The 26,277-nt window shown below is 37.0% G+C and overlaps 2 protein-coding genes across 5 annotated transcripts; one reads left to right on the top strand and one right to left on the bottom strand.

Moving 5' to 3' along the window:
• Positions 1-6,482: 6,482 nt before the first annotated feature.
• LOC133524325 (prostaglandin reductase 1-like) lies at positions 6,483-16,186 on the bottom strand. 3 transcript variants are annotated; one of them, XM_061860266.1, is made up of 8 exons: positions 16,054-16,186; positions 14,156-14,355; positions 13,950-14,052; positions 9,000-9,185; positions 8,805-8,923; positions 8,551-8,705; positions 8,071-8,176; positions 6,483-6,791 (listed from the first exon to the last, which is right to left on the bottom strand). In XM_061860266.1, exons 2-8 carry the CDS (start codon positions 14,325-14,327, stop codon positions 6,559-6,561), a joined length of 1,074 nt encoding a protein of 357 aa, XP_061716250.1. In that variant the 5' UTR covers positions 14,328-14,355; positions 16,054-16,186; the 3' UTR covers positions 6,483-6,558. The 3 variants fall into 3 exon arrangements, with proteins under 3 accessions (XP_061716250.1, XP_061716253.1, XP_061716252.1); XM_061860269.1 differs by lacking the exon at positions 16,054-16,186 and adding an exon at positions 14,819-15,127; XM_061860268.1 differs by lacking the exon at positions 16,054-16,186 and adding an exon at positions 14,691-14,794.
• LOC133524322 (protein PFC0760c-like) lies at positions 15,358-26,235 on the top strand. Of its 2 annotated transcripts, XM_061860261.1 has the most exons (8): positions 15,358-15,575; positions 15,664-15,799; positions 15,894-16,125; positions 16,637-16,840; positions 19,379-19,444; positions 20,414-20,568; positions 20,959-21,073; positions 21,461-26,235. In XM_061860261.1, exons 2-8 carry the CDS (start codon positions 15,720-15,722, stop codon positions 25,754-25,756), a joined length of 5,148 nt encoding a protein of 1,715 aa, XP_061716245.1. In that variant the 5' UTR covers positions 15,358-15,575; positions 15,664-15,719; the 3' UTR covers positions 25,757-26,235. The 2 variants fall into 2 exon arrangements, with proteins under 2 accessions (XP_061716245.1, XP_061716244.1); XM_061860260.1 differs by having other exon boundaries at positions 15,358-15,799.
• Positions 26,236-26,277: the final 42 nt, after the last annotated feature.

Raw genomic sequence — 26,277 nt, 5'->3', positions numbered from 1 at the left:
ATGGATTTATTTACGTTTATTTTGTTACTTCATTAATACTACTTTGTTACTACATGTCACACGGAAGTTTAAATACAAACTCAAACATCACCTGTGTGCAAGATTACGTCATTTTTACGTCATCCGCACTTTTTGTCCGACCCCTGCAAATGACTTAAAAGATATCAGAACCGCACTCTGAATATAGCACTAAAATTGTGTAAGAAGATATTTAATTTCAGAACTGTATTGATATAAGTACTACCACAATGGTATGTTTTTAACATTGGCAATAAGGATTTATTGATAAGGTTCTATTTGGTATGACAAAAAAGTTAGAGCGTGCTTCACTTTATATCTCCATGAATAATATATGGTAGTTGAACGCAGGGCTAGCATGGCATAGCATGGTTTAAATTAAATTATCGGCGATATTAATTTTATATGTAAAATATTATGTTTGATATCTTTGCATATGAACCAATTTTTTACATTTCAAATATTGTTAACGATATGCTGATATTCCGTGAAACGGAAAAATATTATGTGTGGATGTAATTAATTAGCTCTTTATAGGCGCTTTTATATTTTATGGTGGCCTTCCACAGTAACGATACGATTTATCGTCACGATCACGACACAGCAGATGGCCTACCGCGAAAACCGAAATTCGCAAATTGCGGGGATCTTTCTCTTTTACTCTCACTAAGACGTAATTAGAGTGACAGAGAAAAATGCCCGCAATTGACGAATTTCGATTTTCGCGGTAGGCCCTCAGGAGACCGGAAGTTGTGAGATTGTATGAAATCCCTTTATTCGCTTTTATAGTATCGTTGATGACAGCATCTACTCGTACGTGCTCGTTACTACAATTGCCGTAATTATTGATATAGGTGTGATTTCTGGTTAAAGACATTTATTAACTCAAAAGAAATATTACATTTCACTTAATGAGTGGTAATTACGAGTAAATAATCTATAGCGCCCAAATGCCGAAATAGCCGAATAAGATATATCTTGCCAATAACATTAGGATTTCTTATTGATTATCAATGACTAGGATTAGTTATCGCTATATATTACAATAAGTAATTATTTTTAACACATATTCTCAAATCAACTACCTAATAAGTTCAATCAGATGGCATTTTAACATTTATGCAATTCAAACTAATTATTAAACAAGTTCAAGTTGAAACTGGACTAGGCTGGTCATGTCTGACAAATTCTGGATTAACTGTGGGCCAAGATAACTGCGGTATGAAGTGTGCCCCAAGAGTCAAAACTCCCTTTTGAGCGACTGGCGAGACCGCGAGAATTAGCAAACTATGGAGACTTATAGAAAGAAGAGGCATTTGTTCAGTAGTGGGACCTAGTGAGTTCATAATAATAAACATAATATATAGCCGCGGGGGCAGCTTGCGGCGGGCTGACGGTGACTGGCGACACCACGGACCCCTATTCCAGAGGGCCCTTTTATTTGGCCCTAGCCTCTGCGCTTGCCTTCACCGGCCGGCCAGAGTGGAGTCGCAAGAGCGGGACCTAATATGCTCCAGGTTGGAAGTGTAAAATGTCATAACGCCGGCGGCCTGCTGAATGGATTACCGGGATTTGGCTTCCTCATACTGACCTCTAGTATAGTCAAGTTAAGAAAAAGTATGGAAGTAAGTCGTGTAGTCGTGCTTTTTTTGGATTTGTTAGATGGCGCAACTAGATTGATTCCCCCGAGTTGCACCGTTTCTATTATGTACGGAAGACCGTTAAATTTTAGGTATAAACTATAAAGTGCCGTAATTTTGGAGTAAATTAAAAGCTATTAGGTTCAAGCTAAGTAGTGTATAGAGAACACCTTGGTGCATAGTATACAGGGGCGTAGCTACCGCCGTATCTGCCGTATCAATTATACGGGGCCCCCGGGCCACGGGGGCCCCCAACGTGCGTTTTTGTGAGAAATCTTTACCCTTCCTAAGGGCCCCCAAACAAATTTTTATACGGGGCCCCGCCAAGGCACGCTACGCCACTGATAGTATATCTTAATTAAAAAGATGTGCAATGTATGATACCCTAAAAAAATTTTTTTTTTCGATTGCGGCTCGAGGATAAGTCAGTCGGTTGGTGCAATCTCAAGTTAAGCTTTTTAAAGCATTATAAACATTCAGTTAACTTTGCACGCCTGGGCAAATTATGGAACATGTATTTTTAATTATTTTGTACATTGTGCTTCGGGGGAAATTAAGAGAGACGTGAAAATTTTAAAAACGGTACTTATCTAAAGACACTACATTTGCACTAAATAAAAAATAGATTTTTTTCACCGGAAGTTTGTCAAAAAGTAAATAGAATTAATCGAAACGAACTGCAAGCGAAGGTTGTTGGCAGCACGTGGCGCGGGGCGCGCGGGGCGGGGAGATAGCGCAGCGCGCAGCTAGGGTTTGCAATATCCGACAACTTTTCGGATCCGGATACATAGAAATAGGATATCAAGAACGACTGTCAAACTTCAAAAGTGCGACCAAAAATGAAATGCAAGTTTGTGCGTAAATTGTCTATGTGAGATCAAAAATAGTGATGTCATGTTACAACATATTAATAATCTATCGGTGTTTGACTGCTTTATCGACTACTTATTCAAATGTGTTTGATTGTATAAAAAATGTTATACGAGTAGGTATGAAGTCGCTTCCCTTATGGTCATATAGGGCCCAAAAGGTGCCTATGAAACCAGCATCATATTTTAGTATGTTGTTAAGCATGTTATTCTGACTAAAAAACCATCGGGAGACAGTTTCTAACGTGGTTAAGTCACCAGTTTTGACGTCATCAAAATGGCCGGTGCCGTGTTCAGAATATTGCGTATACCACAGCAAGTATATCACATGTAAGCTTGTGTGGGGTGTCATAAAAAGCAAAATTAAATGCGCTACAATATCGTTCATACATTTGACCTTGTAAATACCATAGTTTGCGAGAAATTTTAAGTTTTATTTAAATATTCCCGAAAAAAAATCCGTTTTTTGTTTTCATCAACTTTACTAGTAACTTTACAGGAAGACATTGTATCAAGATATGAATGCTATATTAATAAGCTATAAAATTCCATTAAAATTTTGCAAATCGGTTTATAAACAAGCAAATTACACTATTTTTGTTCCATACCGGATGACACCACCAAGAGTCGGATGGCTGTTTCAATACAATTTTCAAGGCAAATGATGTTTAAGTAAAGGTAACTTGCTGAACGATATTTATAGTAAAGTAATATTTTCGATAAAAGTATTATTATCAAAATTAAGAATACTGAGATCGTTTTATTGTAATTTACTCCGGATCTAGCTAATTAAAGTTACACACTAATTAAACAAAAATATTTTTTTTTTTACGTATTATTTTGTCCCAGAGCATGCACCTTCGCATGCGCAAAGCATAGTGTATTTAAATCCGTGTTTTACTCCCCCACACCCTGTACAGCGTTCTTTGCACTTGCAAGACAATAGCTCCTTGCAGAGGTGTACGCTGGTCCATCATTTTTCTTTCGCCAAGCCTAGTTGCAAGAATCTAGCATTTGTGGGTCGCTATTCAGGTAAATTGGTCCCAATGTGGGTCTGTTAAGCCCTTTTTATATGCTGTAGGAGAGCATCCTGTTGAAGGAATATACTCGATCGCTCTGGTTTTTCCTAAACAAGATCCTCCTCGCAGTATTTACATTACCTATTTGTGTCACTACTGGGAAGTTATATGTAGGGTTTGCAATTAGAATATTGTGATATTCTAATTATTCGAATATCCACCAAAATAAATATCCGAATAAACTGATTTAGATAACACAGAAATAACGTTTTTAACTATGTTTTAATACAGTGATATCACCCCAACTAATTTTAAATGATTACTTGATTACTATAATAGCTAACATAATGTTATCTCTAAAACCGTACTTAATAAGGAGGGTTTATATCTGGATTAGCTGGTGTATAGTTGGAAATACATCCAATGCCTCACCTCGTGTTCATTCGTCATGAAATACTAACTATGAAAGCAATACTTACTTACTTCACTGGATCAGTGACCCAAAAAGAACCTTGGCCTTTGATACAAGAACAACGTCACTCTGCTCTATTCTGCACCACTCCACGCTAGTTGGATACTCCGAGGGCGTTTTAGGGCTACATCGCTCCTGCGGTATATCTTTTCACAGCCCGATTCTCTCCCGTCCACTCCAAGTGACCAAGCCTGCGAAGTCGTGCGGCTATAATCTCGCTAATTATATTGGGTGCCGCAACTAGCTACTCTAGCTCCCTATTTTTCCTACGCTTTCACCTTCTCTATCTTCATCTCTGATAGGTCCCAGAATATTCCGCCAGAATTTCGTCTTCTTCACTAAGAACTTGTTCTTTTTTTTCTGATTCAGAGTCCAAGTGTAATACTTACCGATGTCATTCATCAAAATCTAATTATTGTCTTATAGACTTGAATCATGGACAGTCTACTGATCAGCTTGGACACTAGAACTCGGCGAAGCGCTGCTGAGCATCTTAGGGCATTTTGGATTCGAACATCTATCTCCTCTTCCCGATTACTTTAGGTAGGTCTTTTCTTTTCGATCTGCGGTGGCAGCATGGTTCTATTTTTATCACTTGTCACTATGCCCTTCATGACAAATGATAAAGAGCCGACCATCTTAGCCCTATTCATTTGGAGATATTCTAGTGGTTGATTATCAGACCAATTTTCTCTCCTTCATACTCTACTATCCTAGCCTTGGCCTTCAGGTTGCTTTTGTTTTGAGCCTATAGCCCCAAGTCATCAGGATATCCAATGATCTAATGTTTGCATTAAGCAACATTCGCATTCATTGTATAAAGTTACTGCGTGACACCTGTATGTACCTATCAAAATTGATGTGCTGTTAGTATTTGAATTGATTAAATATATGAAAATACTATATTTAAATGACAAAATGGTATGAAATTATTCATTAATTTCATTAGAAAATTGTTCCGGTTATAGGTCAATAACCATATTTAACGGATCCGTAATATCCGGATCTTATGACCCGATATCCGGATATTTCGGATATCCGGATCTCAAACCCTACGCGCAGCGATTGTTCCGAGACAGTTTGTTTGACACTTTTGACGGGCAACGAGCACAAATCTTTCTTCTGGCATTAAAACGGAACTATTGTTTTAAACAATCATTGAGTGAACTAAGTAGTCTAACGTTTTCGTAAGTATATGGAAAAACGCGATTTTTCGAATTTAATAAACATTGAGCGTACCTGTATTTAATTTGTTGACTGTCTGTCTGCATACTCAGAAACCCTACTATTTTTGCAGTACATGCCACTACTCGTGCCTCAAGAGCCGTGCTTCGTCGGTGCATCTACGCGCGTTCCTTCTCTTGCCACTAATCACGCGCTTGTCGCTTCTGTGTATTTATTGGTCTACGTTTTTGGTACTTGATTACAAAACTGCATGTTCCGTATAAAAATGCCAATTTTTTATGGAGTGCGAATTTAAACAAAATCAAATGAATATGATTGCATCAATTTCCAATAGTATTAAAATTTCCCCCGAAGTACAACGACAGTAAAACATGAAAAACTACTTTCCGGGTGTCGCACCATGGTGCGAATTTGACATTGGATGTAGATATTTTTTCTAATTATTTACTCAATTTGCACCGAGTACATTACTTTCCCCAGACCCGCAATGGCCAAAATAGATTTTTTTTAATGTTGTATTTTTTTTTACCTGTTCCGTAGCTTAAATTAACGTAAATAACACGTGCGAATTTAGATATAAGTGTCGTAAAACGTGCGCCAAATTACACCGAGTACACCTTTTTTCTCTTCTTAGTTATAACCATTACATTATTTTCAGCCGATTTCACCCCTTTCCGGGGGGGTGAATTTAGTAACGATTGTATAAAGTTCGATTTTTAGCCCATACAAAACAATCCGTAGTGATTTTATTAGTCCTTAGAATTAGTTCCTGACTTTAGTGAAATTTGAGTTAATTTGACCGTACTACTCTCGATAACCTCACAGCCGCTCCAAAGGGTTGCCCTATTGCCGCACTGTGCGTGCGGCCGTTGTGGGGCCCACTCAATGAGTTGGTGAGTCACCACCTGTCTTACACAATTACGAGACTGATTGTCACGGCAGGTGTCCGCTAGTCTCCTCCCATAGCCCATTATCCAGTCCATCCAACTTTCAAATCAATAGCCTTATGACCTTGGATCCCATCGCAGCATAAAAGTGCTGCACTGCAATAGTCTTTGCACCTGGCAGGGACCATCTCCGGATGTATCATGTTGTGCGCTCGGGGATGGTATCCGCCACGTGTATCCCTTCCTTGTAGATTCATTTGTCTTAAAGGGCCTCTGCGCTGTTGGCTTCGGCCCCACGGATGCCTCAAAGGTCCGAGACCCCAAGGTCCCGAGATATGGTAAGACAGAAAAATAATATTAAAATTACAAAACAATGATTGGAATAATACGAATTATTTTAAGGGATCGGATTTATTTAATCAATTCTTTATACATGTAAACTAACGTTTTATTACAACACAATATTGATTACTTTACTTTTACAACAGCTTTTCCAGTATTTTCTCCTCTCAGTATTCCAACCAGCGCTTCAACCATGTTATCAAAACCATTGTAAACTTTCTCTTGATATTTAATTTTTCCCTCCTGCAGCCAGTTCATATTAGCTTTGATTCCTTCGTCCCATCGATCAAGCCACCGGTTTACTAAAAACCCCTCTACTTTTAGTTCTTTAAACACGATTGATGGTTGTAGTATGGTCACTAGAAGAACAAAATATTAACCCAAACATTAATTTGTACAATAAAATTAATAAAAGATATATACCTAGTTGGTTACTAAATTATGTTACTCGATTTGCAACCTCTTTATTTCTGTTAAAACATTGTATGCTACCGAAAAAATAAAAAATATCATAATGTGGTGGATTTGTGAGCTTATAATTATATACCACACATAACGCTTATCTCGTCGTATCTACAATGAATTGGGGCCTAAAAGAGACTCGTATCGCAGTAATTGCGTTGCACAAATGTGGGCACCCGCCAAACATGATTTTGAAGTTGTTTGAAAACCTAATAATCAACAAACAATTTGTTTATCGCACAATTAATAGATACAATAGTACTCAGAGCTTCGCTGACCGCAAGAGGTCTGGAAGACCACGCACCGTTCGGACCCCAGCTCTAATAAAGGCAGTGAAGGCGAGAATCGCAAGAAACCCCGTCCGGCAGCAAAAGTTGTTGGCAATACAGATGTCTGTGAAGAGAAGCTCCCTAAAAAAAGTTATCAATGAAGACCTTGGCCTACACGCTTACCGCAGACAAAAAGGTCATTTGCTTAATGGACGATTAAAGACTATGAGGCTAGAGAGAAGTCGCGTGCTATTGAAGCGGTACGCACAAAATGGCCACCGAAAAATACTATTTACAGATGAAAAAAATTTTACCATTGAAGAATGTTGTAACCGCCAGAGTGTATGCAAAAAACAGTCAAGAGATGATTGCAGCTGTTCCGAGAGTGCAACGAGGCCATCATCCCTCTTATGTGATGATTTGGCTGGGTGTGTCATACTCAGAGCTAACACAGGTTCATTTCCGTGAAAAAGGTGTGAAAATTGGGACCAAAGTTTACCAGGAAACCTTTCTCGAACCAATAATGAAGCCCTTAAGCCACACCCTATTTCAAAACCAGCCATGATATGTCTTTCAACAGGACTCAGCTCCTGCACATAAGCCAAAAACAACTGAAGCCTGGTTTCGAAGGAACAAAATTGATTTTATTGCCCACGAAGACTGGCCGTCCTCCAGCCCCTGGATTATGCCATATGGCAGGTTATTGAGGAGAAAGCCTGTGATAAACCCCATACAAATCTTGACTCTATTGTCATATGTAATTCCTGATTTTGTGTACTTCATTTTAATATATAGTTTATTCAACTTTCGTTCGTATATTTTATGTAGATAAAGATTATTGCAGTAACAGAATTTTGTAACCAACTAGGTGTACTTTTAAGTCGCGTGCGTCGTTTTCAACACTTACCTTTTGGTAAAGCCGTGTCATTATACGACGATATAGAACCACAAACTGCCACGCGTCCGTATTTGTTCATGTGACCCATAATAGTTGAACTAATTTCACCACCAACCTACAATAAAGTTTAACAAATATTTACATGAAATTAGTATCAAAATACAAACATTAAGAGTATCATATTTAATTCAAAGAAGAATTTCCATGGGGTCCCAGCGCGCACAAGTTTTTTGGAGAAATCGCGAAACGTCTGGTTGACGTAACTGGTGACCGAAGAGCTGGCGGCTTCCTCGCACAACGTATCAGTATTGCGATACAACGAGGAAATGCCGCCAGCATCCTTGGTACAATGCCTCAAGGGCCTATTTTAGATATAAGCTAGTTATAGTAATCATCTGTATATATCCATTATGTATATTGTTATTGTCAATAAATAGTTCTAAATTCATAATAATAAAAAAAAGAAGAATTGAAAAGTTGAAAACATACATTATCGAAGTAACAGTCAATGCGATTCGGTGCTCCTTCCCTCAATGCAGTTTTGATGTTAGCAGTTTTATAATTGAAAGCGTGATCAAAACCCAACTCCTTCTGCAAATATTCGCATTTTTCATCTGTACCAGCAAACCCAATCACACGACAGCCTAATAATACAAAAAAACGACATAAATAAATTGACATCATATATGATTACAATTTTAATGCTTAGGCAGGCAGCTTAAAAAATAGTGCATTTCCCTTACCTAATATTTTTCCGATTTGTCCAACATGGGAACCTACTGCACCAGCTGCTCCAGTAATGGCAATGGTCTCACCTGCTTTTGGGTATAATATTTCTTTAACTCCAAAATATGCTGTATTACTAAAAACAAAACTGTCATAATGTAGAAGTTCCAGTAAACTTGTAAGTATATTCACTTTTAAAAGTTTGTTCTTACCCTGGCATTCCAAGTACTCCTAATCCAAGCGAAATTGGATGTGGGCTCATATCAGGCAATAGAGTGATAGGCATAAATCCTAAGTAGGATGATGATTTAGGGTTGCAAATGGTATGTGTGCGCCATCCAAATGAACCAGCCACGTATTTACCAACTGGGTACTGATCGTTACGGCTCGCAATTATTCTGAAATTGTAAAAAGTTAACATTGATAATACTCGTATAAAAAGAATAAAGGTAATATTGGCTATAGGGCTTTCACTGATTACAACTTAAAGGGCTTCACTCACCCTGCAAGAAATCACATGCGGTTTTTGTCACATTTCCCATTTCATCAATATGTTGCATGTGCTCAGAGGGGGTGCTAGGCGTGGGCGACGTGGGTCACCGCCTACGGCCTGGCGGTCCGAGGAGTGTCGTGCCTCAAATTCGCAGGGCGGCCGGTCTTAGGGTAGAGCGAGTGGAGCGGCCGCTCTAGGCGCGAAATGGTAGGGGAGCGCCAAAATGATAAATGTGGAAGAGATTTGTAAAAAAGAGCGCGTATGGCTCTGGTACGCAAATACGTGGGGAATAGCGTAGATGGGGTGATTCCAATTCATAAATCCATATAAACTACGGTGTTAGAAGAAGCGAGTTACGAGTTCGGACAGAATAATGGTTAATATTTGTGTAAAAGGCGAAATGGAAAGTTTCACCACAATGACACCGCGTACAAAATGCAAAATTTGTGTGTTGTTGATGGAATGCTATAATAGGGATTCTGGCCTACGACGAACCGAACCACATTGATCTCGTTACGAAGCCGAAGGCCGAGCTGCACGAAGATTAAATTCGAACAGTCGATAATGCAATAAACCATTAAAAAGGTAAATTACAATTAACCATTAACAATTAAGGAAAATTAATTATTAATTGAAATTAACTTTAATTTGCATTAACACCAATGGCTTAACAAACCATTAAAAATTAAATAAATAGTTAACGAAAATTAAAAACGTGATTAATAATTAATAATTAAAGAGAATAAATATCGTAGTTTTATAAAAGGCGTCCAAGGGATTAATGGTCTGCAAGACTGAACTTATATAAGTTTTGAGTATATATTACTCATCCTTCTGATGAACCTTGGTAGAGCCTAGTGGAACTCAGGTGTGGTGTACCAGAGGCACACGCTGTTTTGGTCATCTGACTCGTCTTGATGAGCATTTGGAAGAGCAGTACATATCCAAGATAGAGTTAACGCTGAACCCTGGCAGTAGCTAGTGGAACTCAGGTTTGGTGCAACATGAACATACGCTGTTTTGGTCATCTGACTCGTCTTGATGAGCATTTGGAAGAGCAGTACATATCCAAGATAGAGTTAACGCTGAACCCTGGCAGTAGCTAGTGGAACCCAGGTTTGGTGCAACATGAACATACGCTGTTTTGGTCATCTGACTCGTCTTGATGAGCACTTGGAAGAGCAGTATCCAAGATAGAGCTGATGCTGAACCCTGGCATTACCTAGTGGAACTCAGGTTTGGTGTAACATAGACACACGCTGTTTTGGTCATCCGACTCGTCTTCATGAGCACTTGGAAGAGCAGTATCCAAGATAGAGGTAATGCTGAACCCTGGCAGTACATAGTGAAACTCAGGTTTGGTGCAACATAGGCACACGCTGTTTTGGTCATCTGACTCGTCTTGATGAGCACTTGGAAGAGCAGAGCATTTTAAAATATCACTATTTTATAATTCACTATAGCTTGTATTAATATGCTTTCAAGTAAATAGTAACATTAATTATTTACGAAATTATTGTATTCCATTAAACATTAATGCAATTGAGAGTAATTGTAATTAATTTAATTTTAATTTACATATCAAAAATATTCCAATTAACCTTAATGCAGTTAACCAATAGGATTGTTTCCAATTTTTTGAAACGCTCGTATTACGTTCTATATTAACTAACAGTTGCCCTAAAATTCTACTTTTATACTAAAAACGGCTTTAAATATGTTAAATTAACAAAATATATTTTGACAGTTGCTTTCGCGCCCAAAAGGCTCTTTGAAAATTGTGTGACGTCACAGTTTACGGTTTGACACATAACTACATACGCACGTAGAAGATACGAACTGCCAACTGACATTTGTCATTTGTTGTTTATCGCCTAACTGTCAACTGTGTCAATCCGAGAGTTGTGACGTCATCAGAATCTTCAATGACGTTTCGAGTTTGGTCACGTGACGTGTGCCAAAAGATATTTTAAATTCAATATTTACAAAAATATGGTCATACAGGTCCGCTAAAACTAGTTTAACATGTTCTTATAATCCAAAAGAATATATTGGGATACAATTCTGCCCTAAGATTTGTAGATGGAAACAACCCTATTGCGGAATGAATGGTTAATGCAATTGTTAATGATCAAACCAAATATTTGGGAGTGATAGTTGACCGAGATCTTTCTTGGTCAAGGCATATTCGCTATCTGTCAGACCGTATTCGCAAGCTAATATTCATTTTCAAAAAAATAAGGCGTGTTTCTGACCCACACTTTCTTAAATCGGTCTACATAGCATTAACACAATCATTTCTTACTTATTGCATACCGGTCTGGGGCGGTGCTGCTAAAACACACTTGCTTCCATTAGAACGTGTACAAAGAGCGATTCTAAAGGTCATGTTCTTTAAACCGATTAGATTTTGCACTAGAACACTTTACTCCATAGCTCGGGTCCTATCAGTCCGTCAACTTTATATTGAGCGTGTTTGTCTAAGACAACACAAATACGTCTCTAATCAAAGCGCACGTCGCCTAGGTGGACGTAGAAAACATAAAGTGTTCGACTCAGTTGCGCACAATACAGTTTTTTATCGTCGTCAACTTGACTTCCTTGTACCCCTCCTTTATAACAAAGTCAACGAATGTTTATACATTCAAAATGATAATAAACACTGCTTGATAAAAAATATCCGTAATTGGACTCTGACCCTAAACTACGCTAACACTGAAAAACTCCTTGAAATTGTAAGGATATTGGCTAGATTGATTCTGTAAGATAAGCATTTAAATAAGTTTTTCTTCTTCTTCGTACTAAAGGTAAAATAATCTTGTAACAGTTGGTCTTATCAATAATAAAAACCGGCCAAGAGCATGCCGGGCCACGCTCAGTGTAGGGTTCCGTAGTTACTCTTCCGTCACAATAAGCTAAACTGCTGGAGCTTAAAGTATAGTAAATTGTTAACCAAGGGATGAAACGGTACCTTTCACCTGAGTTAAACAAATAGGCAAATTTGCATAATTAGTACCTAATTAAAATAAGTCTTTTTACTATGAAGGGAAAACTTTTTGCGATAACTCAAAAACAGCTAAACTCATCATGTCCGCTATAGTTTTCATTTAATGTCTTTCTTAAGCTCTACTTCCACTATTTTTTTCATATTTTTTGGACCTATGGTTCAAAAGTTAGAGGGGGGGGGACACATTATTTTTTTCTTTCGGAGCGATTATCTCCGAATATATTCACTTTATCAAAAAATGTTTCTTGAAAACCCTCATTAGTTTTAAAAGACCTTTCCAACGATACCCCACACTCTAGGGTTGAAGCAAAAAAAAAATTTCACCCCCACTTTACGTGTAGGGAAGGTACCCTAAAAAATATTAAATTTTTAGATTTTATTGTACGACTTTGTCGGCTTTATTGATTTATATATCCATGCCAAATTTCATCTTTCTAGCACTAACGACCACGGAGCAAAGCCTCGGACAGACAGACAGACAGACAGACAGACAGACAGACAGACAGACGGACATGGCGAAACTATAAGGGTTCCGTTTTATGCCATTTGGCTACGGAACCCTAAAAAGCGATCTAATCAAAATATTGCAACCACTCATAGTCTTATATACGTAACTATATACGTAAGGGCTATTGTTGACCAACAACCAGCAGTAGGTATATGTATGATAAATTAATAATATATAATGAAAAGTTCATCACACAAGCACACACACACACACACACACACACACACACACACACACACACACACACACACACACACACACATTACTGATATTGTATACGTATATACTTAATTAAGCAAAATTATTATCCAATTTTTAGATTTGTGTACCAACTAACCTTTGCTGCATTTCTAAAAATAGCGGTGGTTCCCTGATCCCTATAAGACAGGTTTACCTAGTTTAGGGCTCAGGACACTATTCCTAGGCTTTCCAACAATAGAATGCTTCTAAAAATGTAATACTTTTCTACTGTGTAATAAGCTGCAATTTTGATACCTAAATAAATCATTTTTTCATTTTCATTTTCATTTTCATTTTCAATGGTTAATTAGAATTAACAATTACGGCCAACACTGGTCGGCAGCGTATCAAAAATCGCATGCAACTTATTGCAAGGTCTATGGCGCTCTTAAGTTACATGTAACTTTTTATTACCAATTACATCCACACTTTATCAGGTCTGGGCTATAACCGCGAAAATCGAAGTTCGTCAATTGCGGGCATTTTTCTCTGTCACTCTAATTACGTCTTAGTGAGAGTAAAAGAGAAAGATCCCCACAATTTGCGAATTTCGGTTTTTGCGGTAGGCCCCCTGATATCTGGGGGCCCGCAATTGACGAATTACGATTTTCCCGGTACCCGCCCAGGCCCGACGCCGACGTCGGCCCCGAGCAAGAGTATTTTTCCGTTTCACCAAATATCAGCACATCGTTAACAATATTTGAAATGTTTTTTTACATTTGGTTCATATGCAAAAATATCAAACATTGAACATTTTTGGCAATTAGAGACAAAGATTTTTTACATATCAAATATTGTTAACGATGTGCTTATATTCCGTGTAACTATATCGGGAAGTGTGGATGTAATTGGCGCTTTTGTATTGTTGTTGACACCAAAAATAAATAAAATGATTAATAATATAATATCCATACTTAGCGACTTGGCCACCTATCATGTCAGTGGGCAATTTGTATCCAATCATGTAGGCGCGCATGTAAGGATCAACACTTAAATATTCTGCTTCCGTTAATATTTCTGTAAAAGATTAACAGTTTTTGGAGTTAAATAAGTAACTAATGATTTAATTAGAACAAAAACTAAATATTGTTTTTTGTATTAGTACTCATATTATATTCACCTCCATCTTTTATTTCCGGGAGTTCTTCTTCAAAAATTCTAAAGTCGCTTTTTTTTGGTTCCCCTTGGAAATATTTTGTTAGCACATATTTGCGTGCTTTTATTTTTCCTGCTGCGTTGGAATATGCGCGTATCGCGCAGAATAACGTAGATGTGGTCAATTGCTTCAACATTTTCCGTTAATTGTAATGTCAGTTATACCTGAAAGATATTGTGGAACGTACATATAAATCTTCACAAGTAGTTCGAAAATCAATTGTAAAGTTTTGGCGCTTGTCGGGAAGAGTGATTAGAAAGTTTTATACCATATCATGGTCGTCCACGGTAACGACAAGATTTATTTTACCGACACAGCAGGAGGCAAAAATGTATAAGTAGTTGAAATTTTCTGACGGGATGTTTTCGGCTCAGACCTTAATCTGTTTAACAATAGGCAATAGCCATTGTATTTTTTATGCAGTGCGGCTAGCTACCGAATCCACCATGACTGAGAAAGAACAAGTCCGTTTAAAAAGCAAAATAACCAGTCTACATACATGGTTCAAATTCAAGTACAGCTCTACATATAAAAATACTGGGAAGTATTGGCACATTTTTCCAACACGATAAGCCCCCTCCAGACTATGCGCGTGAATCGCGGCGCGACTTCGCGGAGCGAAAATACCTCGATGTTGACGTAGACTCCACACTCGCACAACTTCACGGCGATTTCGCAGTTTGGTTCGCGGCAAGATGGTGCCGAAGCGTCAGCTGGGCTATAGCCTATAACCGCGAAAATCGAAGTTCGTCAATTGTGGGCATTTTTCTCTGTCACTCTAATTACGTCTTACTGAGAGTTAAAGAGAAAGATCCCCGCAATTTGCGAATTTCGGTTTTCGCGGTAGCCCCCCAGATCGGATTTAGTTTGCGGCAAGGCACTGATTCAAACTGGGAACTGTCAAATTGATTTTTTGTTGATCAAGTTCGCACCCAATATAACCAACAAAGAGCATATAATCACTACGTTTATAACCAAGTAGCCGCCATAGAAGGTTATGACAGTTTAACAGATTAACCAACTCGTAAGCGAATCGCGGCTAGAAGCGATCGCGAGTTCACGCGCATACTCTGGAGGGAGCTTTACAAGATTTCAATTTTTAAATAATATCATGATCATGACAAAGAGCATATAATCACTACGTGTATCATGATAGCTCTGCATGTTCTAATGAGTCAAAATTATAACTGCAGCTTATTAAATGTGTAGCTTAAACATTCCTATTAGGCAAAAATAGTTTTCTCTGTGTTGCCACAACATTTAATTCTTCTGAAACAAAAACAAAATGGCTTGCTTGTTGTGTTTTCATTGTAATGAGATGGAATTTAAAGTTTATTTCATAAAATAAATATGCAATAAATCTATTATTATGAGATAACAATCAGTTAGTTATTATATAATTAATGTACTTTCCAGTAACTATAGTTAAATGAAATGCTTCAGTGTTATGGATGTTTCATGTAAATTTGTAGAAGCCTCGGGGTAAATACAACGTTGAAGAAATTGCACTATTTACGGATTTGCCGTTATGACTTCAGCAGAAGAATTTAACTGCATTTTGTGCAAGGAAACGTTCGATAATAAGGACGAATTACAAATTCATTTCAGGTACATCGACTTCATATAATTTTAATTGTATAATGTTATCATGTTTATTTATATCTTATTGGATAGGTATTTAATCATTTAATGTTTGTACCAGGAAACATGGTGATCCTAAGTTTAATGAAAGCATCAAGACCAAAAGCCGTGTTCAGAATGAGGCGCCGTTTGCGAATGAAAAGTCGAACGACGCGTCAGAAATGGTGAACTGCGATGTGTGCGATGAAGTGTTTCCAACAATATCTAAGGCCATAACTCACAAGCATAAACTCCACCCGGAGCACGATGCGAAGTACTTCTGTCCTTGGTGCGGGAAGCTCTTCACGATGAAGGTAAGCCTGTGTGGCAAGTGTGACACATAACCTCACACTTTAAAACTTATCTCTATCGTAAGTATTATCTAGCAAAGGCAATAAAACGAACGATCGGGTTTGCACTTTGTCTTTCGATTAAATATTCAGTAGACTACTGAAACCATCTGATGAATTTCACTACTCTTCAGAACCTATCTCAGTACAAGATTGTCACTTGAGTTTTATTAGGTATTTTGTTACATATTTATTATTTGGTTGGCAACCGGAATATGCCAATTAATAGAACATTAAAAATAAAGGAATATAGGTTAGGTTAGGTTAGATATTATTCCTAAATAAAGGAATATAGGTTAGGCTTACTTATTATTATAATGTGTTAAGTTGATAAAGTCAACTCAATAATTGTTGTATTCATGTAAGATTTTTTTTTGGTATTTTATAGAATCAGCATTAAAAAAATTAAAATCAATTTATAATTGCTTTGCAAAAAAAACTGTATCAAAATATAATCATAAGAACTGTTTTTCAGCACCTATATAATAAACATTTACATACAAACCATGACGCTACTGAGGAGGTACCCGGAAGCAAGGATAGTCATTTCCACTGTGATAGCTGTAGTGTATACTTTGTGGTTGCATCTGCTATGGTGTACCACAACAAATTCTTTCATAGACAAGACTCGGATCTACCCATTATTGGACACTCCAAGAAACAGAAGATGGTGAATCAGGTTTGTATTATTACTAATGTTGTAAAAAACTTTCAATCACATTTTCACTCCCTTTGCGGTTGAATTCATAGAAAATCCTTTCAGAGCTCTATAACATGTGACAAGTATATGTTCCAAATTTGTAGGTCTTACCTTTGTGGTCTAACCAGTCTTTCAGTGACTAACTAATGAAACTATTTTATAAGAAAAAATGATCACTTACTAGCAGTCGATGCAGTACTATGTTCATGGCAGGAAACCTCTGTTGGTCACTTAACCTTCTATTTACTAATTAATAAAAGTCCAACACAACATTTTGAATATGTACAAATCCTACAGTTAAATCAATAGATCCCATCAAAAACAAGACTCACTAGGCGGGTCCACACAGAGCAAGCATATGTGTGAGGCAATTTCCTCACACAAACTGGCCAGTGTAGACATGCCTCGCGCCTTGCTCTTCGTGGACCTGCCTAATAGCTTATACTGTTAAAAAGTTATCAGATCAGCAAGAGCCAAGCCTCTAAGCCCTAACTTTACTAACCCTACACCTTGGTTTAAAAACTATGGTTTAGCATGTTTCATAGATCTATTGCATGACATAACATTGCAATTACGTAAGTTCCAAGTCCATCAGACAGTCTGTCACATGTATGTAGTAAGAAATTATGTTCATGTCTTTGATATTGTGATAATGCAATAGAAGGTTGCATTTCCCATCACAAAATACCCCAATCTGTATTTCGGAAAGGCTGGTTACTAAGCTTTTGAACCCCTTTAAAATTGCTGGTGCATCCCCAGGGATTTGCGTACCACACCCAGAGTACCCCTTCCTTATTCAATAACATTACTACAGCCTAGGCCAAAAGTAAAATAAGGTTGCAAGGGACTATAGCCCAGCCCCAATCCTCTTGAAGAGTGAGTAGAACGCTGGTGATGATACATACCATGGATAATTGCAATTTACACCAGGGCCCTGTTTTACCGTGGTGACAAGTGTCTCCTAACCAAATAATACAATAATACTCACTAGGAGAAGAATGTTAACTCCATACCAAAAAATGTCCCTTTCAAAACTTCGTTTATACTAGTAGCACTCTCTTTGTATCTCAGAACTAAACATAAGGATGCTCTGACAGGATATTTGTATAAAGATACGAGCAAATTTCGTCCTTATGGTAAGCGATAATGTGGAACCTTTTGCTTGAGAACGTCACATATATCAACATACATACTGCTTTTGGTTTGCTGTAGTCGGGTAAAATATAAAAAGATACTCACTTCTTTAAGTTATCACTGTGAACTCACAATGGTCTTAAGTGCCATAGACGTTAAAGGCGCTTAAGTTCTTTCAGCCAATCATCACTATATTTAACAATATCCAAAACAACAGAGTGAGAACGCCACATATATCAACATACATACTGCTTTTGCTTTGCTGTAGTCTGGTAAAATAAAAAAAGAAACACGTCGTTAAGTTATCACCGCGAACTCACAATGGTCTTAAGAGCCATAGACGTTAAAGGCGCTTAAGTTCTTTCAGCCAATCATCGCTATATTTAACAATTTCCAAAACAACTATTTTTTTCAAAATTTTAGTCCCAGCATTTGAAGGGGGGGATGGTCATTTTTTGCCTATTTTCTTGAATAACTTCGATAGTAATTATTTTATAATTATAAAATAAAAGCGGCCAAGTGCGAGTCGGACTCGCCCATGAAGGGTTCCGTACCATTTATGACGTATTAAAAAAACTACTTACTAGATCTGGTTCAAACCAATTTTCGGTGGAAGTTTGCATGGTAATGTATATCATATATTTTTTTTAGATTTTTCATTCTGTTATTTTAGAAGTTACAGGGGGGGGGGGGGGGACACTTTTTTTCACTTTGAAAGTGTCTCTCGCGCAAACTATTCAGTTTAGAAAAAAATGATATTAGAAACCTAAATATCATTTTTGAAGACCTATCCCTAGATACCCCACACGTATGGGTTTGATGAAAAAAGATTTTATGAGTTTCAGTTCTAAGTATGGGGAACCCCCAAATTTTTTTGATTTTGTTCTATTTTTGTGTAAACATCTTAATGCGGTTCATAGAATACATCTACTTACCAAGTTTGAACAGTATAGCTCTTATAGTTTCGGAAAAAAGTGGCTGTGACATAATCGGACAGACAGACGGACATGACGAATCTATAAGGGTTCCGTTTTTTGCCAATTGGCTACGGAAACCTAAAAAACTGGAATTCTCACAATGAGCCCTTTCATTTGACATGTAACACAATATACTTTGCAAAACTTTTATTATTAATTTTCTCGTTTACCCGCCAAAAGTGGCCCCTATGTTTTGAATTCATTTATTTAAGTTACAGGTCCGTCTTTGGGTCACAGATTTACATATGTGTATCAAATTTCAACTAAATTGGTCCAGTGTTTTCGGAGCAAATAGGCTGTGACAGACGGACAGACAGACAGACACACGAGTGATCTTATAAGGGTTCCGTTTTTTCCTTTAAAGGTACCGGAACCCTAAAAATCAAATATGAATTATTGTTTTCAGGATCTACTGCCAGTATATTACTGTTCATTCTGCGGAGAAGAATATATTAACAAAGTTAATTTACATGTAAGTATTGTAAATGCTTTATGAATTTTAGCAGCACATTTACTTACTCCAATATTTATGAAACTGACCTGACTATTATTACCTACTTACATTGGAATTGTGTCTTGGTCAATGTACAGTGAGGTAACTAATATTTATTTAGTCTCATATATCTCGCAAATCATGTTGGTGTATTCCCATCTGTGCCCGCCACCCACTCAGTCAGGACCTAATGATTTTTATTTTACGAATTGGAATTTTTACTGTTAGTATAGCAACTATCAAAATCGACATTTGTATTCTAACTGTACCTGCTGTGGAAAAATGGATATGAACTCTCATTTGTGCCCGTCCCTGGTTAAGGGGCTGGCACAGATAACCCTTAAAGATCTCGCAAATAATGTTTGGTGTATATGGGTATGGGTGTACACCCATATGCTTCGAGCAACACCGCCGGGAGGGGCGACGGCATTCGTACTATTTCCTCTCTGCCGAAGTATAGGTACAACTGTACCTATGGCGGTGCATGTTGTGACTCGTCCGTACACAAAAAGAGATCGAGGTTTGCAAGATTTGTCTTTAACGTGTGTCATTTTCAATGTATTTGTGTCGTCATTACATGGCTTAACGGTATCGGCCTGTCAGTTAGAATAAAAAGTTAACAGTTCTGAACAATTGACAGGCTGATACTGTCCGGCGGACTGTTAATAAGTGGGCCCCTTAAGGGATATTATAGAATTATATTAAATTCTCAAGGTGTTTAACTCTAATAGGCCAGCAGTAGGGGTAGGATGGGCGATTTTTTATCATCTGTCATCATGCCTGGCACGTTCGTATGTAAGTGCGATTGTGACGCATGATTTGAACAGTGATAAAACTGCTAAAAAAGCAACCATGATACCGCCGCAGGGGAACATTGTGTGTTATAATTTCCAGGCTTTATTTTTGTATGTAAATTTATAATGAATCATTTTAATATTTTGATTACAGAAACATATGTGTGACGACCATGAGGACGAGAACCAACGTCCAACAGATGTATTACGGTGTCCCCTCTGTGAAGCCGTTTTCTATCATTTGGATGCCTACGAGTTACATCTCACCTTCCACTCTTCAGAAGATTTGTACAGTGAAACAAATGAAATGTAAGCCCTACATTCCATTATTGTGATATTAACCAACAGCCTCGAGAGATGCATTAACAGACTTTGAATTGTATGTATAACAGCTCTGCCTCATCATTAGTATTTTTATCGACTCCATCCTACCTAAGAAGGTTCTCCTAACTGTAAGATTTGGTGCAGGCACTTTTTTAAATGAAAGATACTGTCATCACTCATCTTGGAATTACTTCAGTAGACGTGATTTTTTCCTTCACCAAAGAGCAACTGGTAATAAAATTATATTCCGTACATTACCCAATGAGTTCCGGGAAACTTGGTACTAAGAGCCAGGGCTACACACCATATCCGGTTTTAAAGTCCTCACCCAACTGTGAAACTCACTTAATTCTAAATCAGCTATATGATTTGCAGGAATGAGAATGAAATAACAGAATTCTCTCTTGAGACTGTCCCACCGGTTATGGAAAGGATTGAAGATTTGAATAGTTTACCTGATGTTGAGACTGATATTAATGCTGTTGGAATCGTAAGTACCTATACTATTATTTGATTATCAAAAGTAGACTTGAATATTATAATTAATTGCATATGCTTGTACATCTACTCTGCAGCAGTAGCACCAAACCTTGTTTCGATTTATTAGTCAAATTCTGTGATAAAACCTCCCACAATCTCTCTGCTTTGCCTAAAGGTACTGTAAGGTTTTCTTTTGTGCAATAAAGGTTAACACATTGAGTACCGGGAACCCGGCGGGTTCTCTGTTCGTAGTCGCATTCCTCTACAAAGCGGGAAAACGCTGGAATCGGCTACGAAAGTAGCGCTACTAAAACGTTGGTAGCGAAAGTGTTAAAATAAGTAAATAATTCACGATTTCTCTTTAATTTTACATTAATATACTTTGTTCAAATTCTAGGAAAGTTTTCTCCAAATGGCTATGGACGAACCAAAGGACAGTAATCAGGTGCCTGAAAAAAGATCCAAAAAACATAAAAAGCACAAAAAATCGAAGAAAGCAGCTATTACTCTAGATGAGTTCTTAAGTATGAACCAGGATGTATTTGGTGAAGATTTAGATTTCCAAGGTATCGAGGAAGTACCTACAAAGGTTATAACAAAACAACTTAAAGTAAAAAAACCGCAAATTCCAAAAACAGGTCGAAAACATGTATCATCTGCGGACTTGCAAAAATTACAAAAACTAGGTATTGCCGTTAAAGTTCCGTCTAGTAACAAACCACCATTTTCAAAAGTTAAATCAATAGGTCAAGCTATAAAAATTAACCCGCAGGTTAAAAATATTGTGAATCAGCCAAAATCAAACGCTATCAGTGCTTCAAATGATGTTTTATCAAAATTACTTAATCAAAGCAGCAGTCAATTGAAAATAGTAAAGAAGTCTGCACAAGAGAAAGCGCCCGATAGCGACACAGACCACACAATAAAAACAATAAATCAACACCCTGCTGATACTACGGAAGCCCCTGAAAACGTTGAAACTAATAGCCCTGAAAAAGAAGAAAAAGGCGATGACACCAAATCATATAACACACAAATATGTATTCCTAAAACAAACCCAACCATTAATCCGGAGATCAATGATAAAGATACTATAGACGATAGACATGATGAAACCGTGGATAAAGATTGTGCAAACGCAAAATTTAATGAAAGCAATAATGATTGTACCAGACAAGTCAAAAAAACAAATGCAAGCAATAACGTTTTGGCTGACAATAATATGAATGACGCAATTAAACATATTGGAAAACAAGTAACAATCAAACCTATCACCCAATCAGCACCGTGTGATGAAGTAAAGAGGACTAACACTTTCACATCAGAAGTAGATAAAACTGATGAACAAAATTGTCCAAGTACTCTTCCGCAAAAAACGAATACTTTAGACACATTAAAGAGTTTAAACAGCGCTATTACTATTAAGTCACTCAAAAATATTAGTGTTACAGAAACTACTAAAATCAGCACAATAGGTAACGAAAAGACTGATGCAATGTACAAAAAAGAAGCCCCCAATGCTGAGGATAATCATATCAAAAAGTCTGAAAATATAAATAAAGAACCATCTGTTCGTAAAACATCGCCTGCTTTACAAAGTATAAGTAAAAACATAACAATCAAATCTAAGTCACCACTTATAAATCACCCAAAGGATGATGTTCGCAGTGACGAATATGATGATTATGATTTTGACAATCCCGAAGACGACACATTAATTGAACATCAAAGTAACAGTGAAGGCGACAAAGTTAAGGAGCAGTCGGTGCCTATTACGGCTCCCCACGTGTTAAAGAATGTCAGTAAAAACAAATTAATAAAACCCATGTCACCCCTACTAAAACACTCACTAGAAGATGTTCCTAGTTACGAACACAATGACAGTGATTTTGATAATCCTGAAGATGACACATCAATTGAAAATCAACGTAACAATAAAAACGACAAAGCTACGGAACATTCTATTCCTAATATATCGTCTTCCCACGTATTAAAGAATATTAGCAAAAACATAACTATTAAACCCAGGTCACCCATATTAAAACAACCAAAAGAAGATGTTCCAAGTGACGAACAATATGACAGTGATTTTGATAATCTGGAAGATGATACATCAATGGAAAATAAAGGCGTCAAAAGTAAAGAACAGTCTGGTCACATGACATCGACTTCCCAAGTGCTAAAGAACATTAGTAAAAATATAACAATAAAGTCCATGTCACCCCTAATAAAGCACTCAAAAGATACTGCTAATGACGAACATAAAGGCAGTAATGTTGATAATCCCGACGATGATGGTTCCATTAAAAATAAAAACAAAAGCGAAAAAAATACAGAAAAATCTGCTCTCGCAAATTTAAAGAATATTAATAAAAACTTAACAATAAAACCTATGTCACCTATGATGAAACAAACAAAAGAAGACGTTCCTCAAGATGAAAATAATGATAGTGAGTTTGACAATTTTGAAGATGGTACACCAAAGCAAAATCAAAATAATCACGGCTCTGCTTTGGATAGACTGAAGAACAAGTCCAATATAAAAATAAAAAGTGTTCAAACACCACTCATCAATAAGAAAACGTTTGGGAACATAAATGAAAATATAACTGACGATGAAACCCACAAGAAGACTAACATTCAGTCCAGTAACAATATTTTAAAGAATTTGAAAAATATAACGGCAAAACCAGTCCTTACAAATAAAAGCATTAGTCAACAAGGAACAGTGAAATCAAGTATTACGTCTGGTGCTATAAAGCAAGGTAATGTTAAACAGTCATTCCACTCAAAGGAATTAAACCAAGATATTGAAATTTACAATATTGATGATTCTGATGATGAATACGAACAACAAAAGACAACTAAAATAGAATCCACCCAACTAAAAAAAGAACCTATTAAAGCTAACGTTAATTCACCTGCCGTTTTAAATGCTATCAAAAATATGAGTAAACATATAACATTCAAACCTTCAAACAATCAAGTAATGCTGAAAGAAGTTGTCAAAAAGGAAGAAACCTTTTCAGAGCAGTTTTCCGATGAATATGAAATGCCTGATGATGGGGAGTTTAGTTCTCATGATGATTTTGAACAGATGTTGGATTCATCTCATAAACCAACATTTATCAAAAAAGATACCATAAATAAAAGCGATAATTTTAACAATGTTCTTAAACAGTTGGGTCAACATGTTACAGTTAAATCAAAAAATGCATTCAATCAACCAAATATTAAAACTGTTCAACCTTTACAAGATATCAACCAAGGCAATGTTGCGCATGCCACTGATAGTGACGAGGAGCCGTACACTGGTAAAGTAAAAATAACAGAAGTAACTGAAGATGACGATAACATCGACCACGAAAATGATTCTAATAACGAAGGGATTGTGTCTCAGTCTCCTGAAGATTCGAATACTGGCGACGAGCAATTTACAAAAGGTATAGACGATATGGATGAATATAGTAGTCAAAATATAAAAGTTAGGTTAAATGACAATCTTAAACCTAATAGCCAAGGCTTGTTAAAAAATATTAGTAAAAATATAACAATTAAGTCAATAAGTGAAAAAAGCGCTAATTCTAGTGAAAATGGATCCATAGCTAATCAAAGTTTGTGTAAGCCCGTTACACAAAACAGAACTGACATTACAAATGATAGCGAGAAAGCTAGTACTTCGAATATGCATAATAATAAACGAAAGGCCGGTCCTGGCACATCAAGTCCAAGTTGTCCAACTGTGCAGCAGAAATTTACAAAATCTGGCGCAGTAAATACTGTTAACAAAGAAGTTAAAGTCAAAACCTTTCAGTCTGAAACAGTGATAGAAGAAATTACCACAACCGTTACGAAAACCATACGCAGAGTAAACCAAACTACAGTAAATCAGCAGGTTTTCAATGCCAGTAAAGTGTCCTGTGCTCCTAGAATGGTAAAACCACAGCCGGGTCCGAGAATGCCGAACATCTATTCGTCTAACAATTTAAAAGGGCTTACAGTAAGGCAGCCTAATCCTAGCACCGTACGGCCTAAAATAAGGCAAACGGTTCCTGTTCGACCTCCCTCTAGTACAGTAGTGAGACCAGCCGTTTCAAATCAGTTAGTACCTATGCGACCCAGTGTAACGCCAATAAGACCTATGAATGCTCCAAGAATGCCTGTTAAAAATATGCCACGTCAATCAAGACCCGTCGGGCGACCATTAAAAATTTCACCTAATGTTGTAAATCAGACTTTGAAAAGGCCTGGGAACGAAGATCCACCGGGACATTTTAGTTGTTTTAAGAAACCAAAAGAATCTCTCATACCCGGCAATGAGACTGCAGACACCAGTTCCAACTTCCATTACGCATCCAGTTCACAAACGAGTAAATTCTGTAGTACCAGTCAAACTGTGAAAGGTAACTCTGTCGTGACTTCTACACAAATGAAAGCTCAGTCAGTAACTCAACAGCAACAAATTAATAGACTCGGTAATATTTCTGGGCTAAAAGTAGCCAAGACCTGTCAAGTAAGCCGGGTGGAGAAAACTGAAATAAGCCCTTCAAAACGAACTGCACTGGAGGCTATAGAAAAATTGCAAAAACAAGGTCTTTTAATAAAGAAGCCCCGAGTTGAAGAGGATCCCGATCCACCAAACTGTGATGGCGAGGAGCATGAACAGTATGATGACTATGATTATGATGAATGATTTCATAAATTTTTAATTGTATAATAATGTAAATAAGTTAAAATTGTTAGCGATAAAACTATTAAAAAAAGTTATGGTTCTGATGGTGAACATAAGTATGAAAATATCGATTAAAAAGGAGTCGATGAATGCAGTGTCATGTATGTATAACTAATAAGTGTAAATGTCTGATGTGAAGATTTGTAAATAATAATGTTGTACCTTTATATTTAAGACTCCAGCGTTGAGGTGTCCACTACTATGGTTTGTACTATCCTAGGTGTAATTGATCTTTATTTTGTATGGATGCAAAGTTTAATTTCTGGTATAATTTATAAATAATATACTTTTACGTTACGACAGGATTTAATTGTCGAATTGATTATAATAAATAAAAATATTGGCTTAGGTAAAAATTACCTATCTAGAGATTTTCTGAAATAAAAAAAATTAAGCAATGTTGAATTGTTTTGTTACATTAATACATTTATGGATGCTCATTTCAATTGTTTTAATTTGCTCCTGACATGGAAAATAAAATG

The sequence above is a fragment of the Cydia pomonella genome, chromosome 13 (assembly GCF_033807575.1).
Source record: "Cydia pomonella isolate Wapato2018A chromosome 13, ilCydPomo1, whole genome shotgun sequence".
NCBI lineage: Eukaryota > Metazoa > Arthropoda > Insecta > Lepidoptera > Tortricidae > Cydia > Cydia pomonella.
The sequence above is the reverse complement of the archived record's forward strand: the minus strand, read 5'-3'. Positions and strand labels throughout refer to the sequence as shown.

Excerpts from the sequence above, each read along its gene's own strand:
- LOC133524325 (XM_061860266.1), bottom strand. The coding sequence starts at position 14,327 with ATGTTGAAGCAATTGACCACATCTACGTTATTCTGCGCGATACGCGCA. Across the intron at positions 14,053-14,155 it reads CCCGGAAATAAAAGATGGAG|AAATATTAACGGAAGCAGAA; the intron begins GTGAATATAATA and ends AATCTTTTACAG. Across the intron at positions 8,706-8,804 it reads ACAAATCGGAAAAATATTAG|GCTGTCGTGTGATTGGGTTT; the intron begins GTAAGGGAAATG and ends TTGTATTATTAG.
- LOC133524322 (XM_061860261.1), top strand. The coding sequence starts at position 15,720 with ATGACTTCAGCAGAAGAATTTAACTGCATTTTGTGCAAGGAAACGTTC. Across the intron at positions 16,841-19,378 it reads AACAGAAGATGGTGAATCAG|GATCTACTGCCAGTATATTA; the intron begins GTTTGTATTATT and ends TATTGTTTTCAG. Across the intron at positions 19,445-20,413 it reads TTAACAAAGTTAATTTACAT|AAACATATGTGTGACGACCA; the intron begins GTAAGTATTGTA and ends TTTTGATTACAG.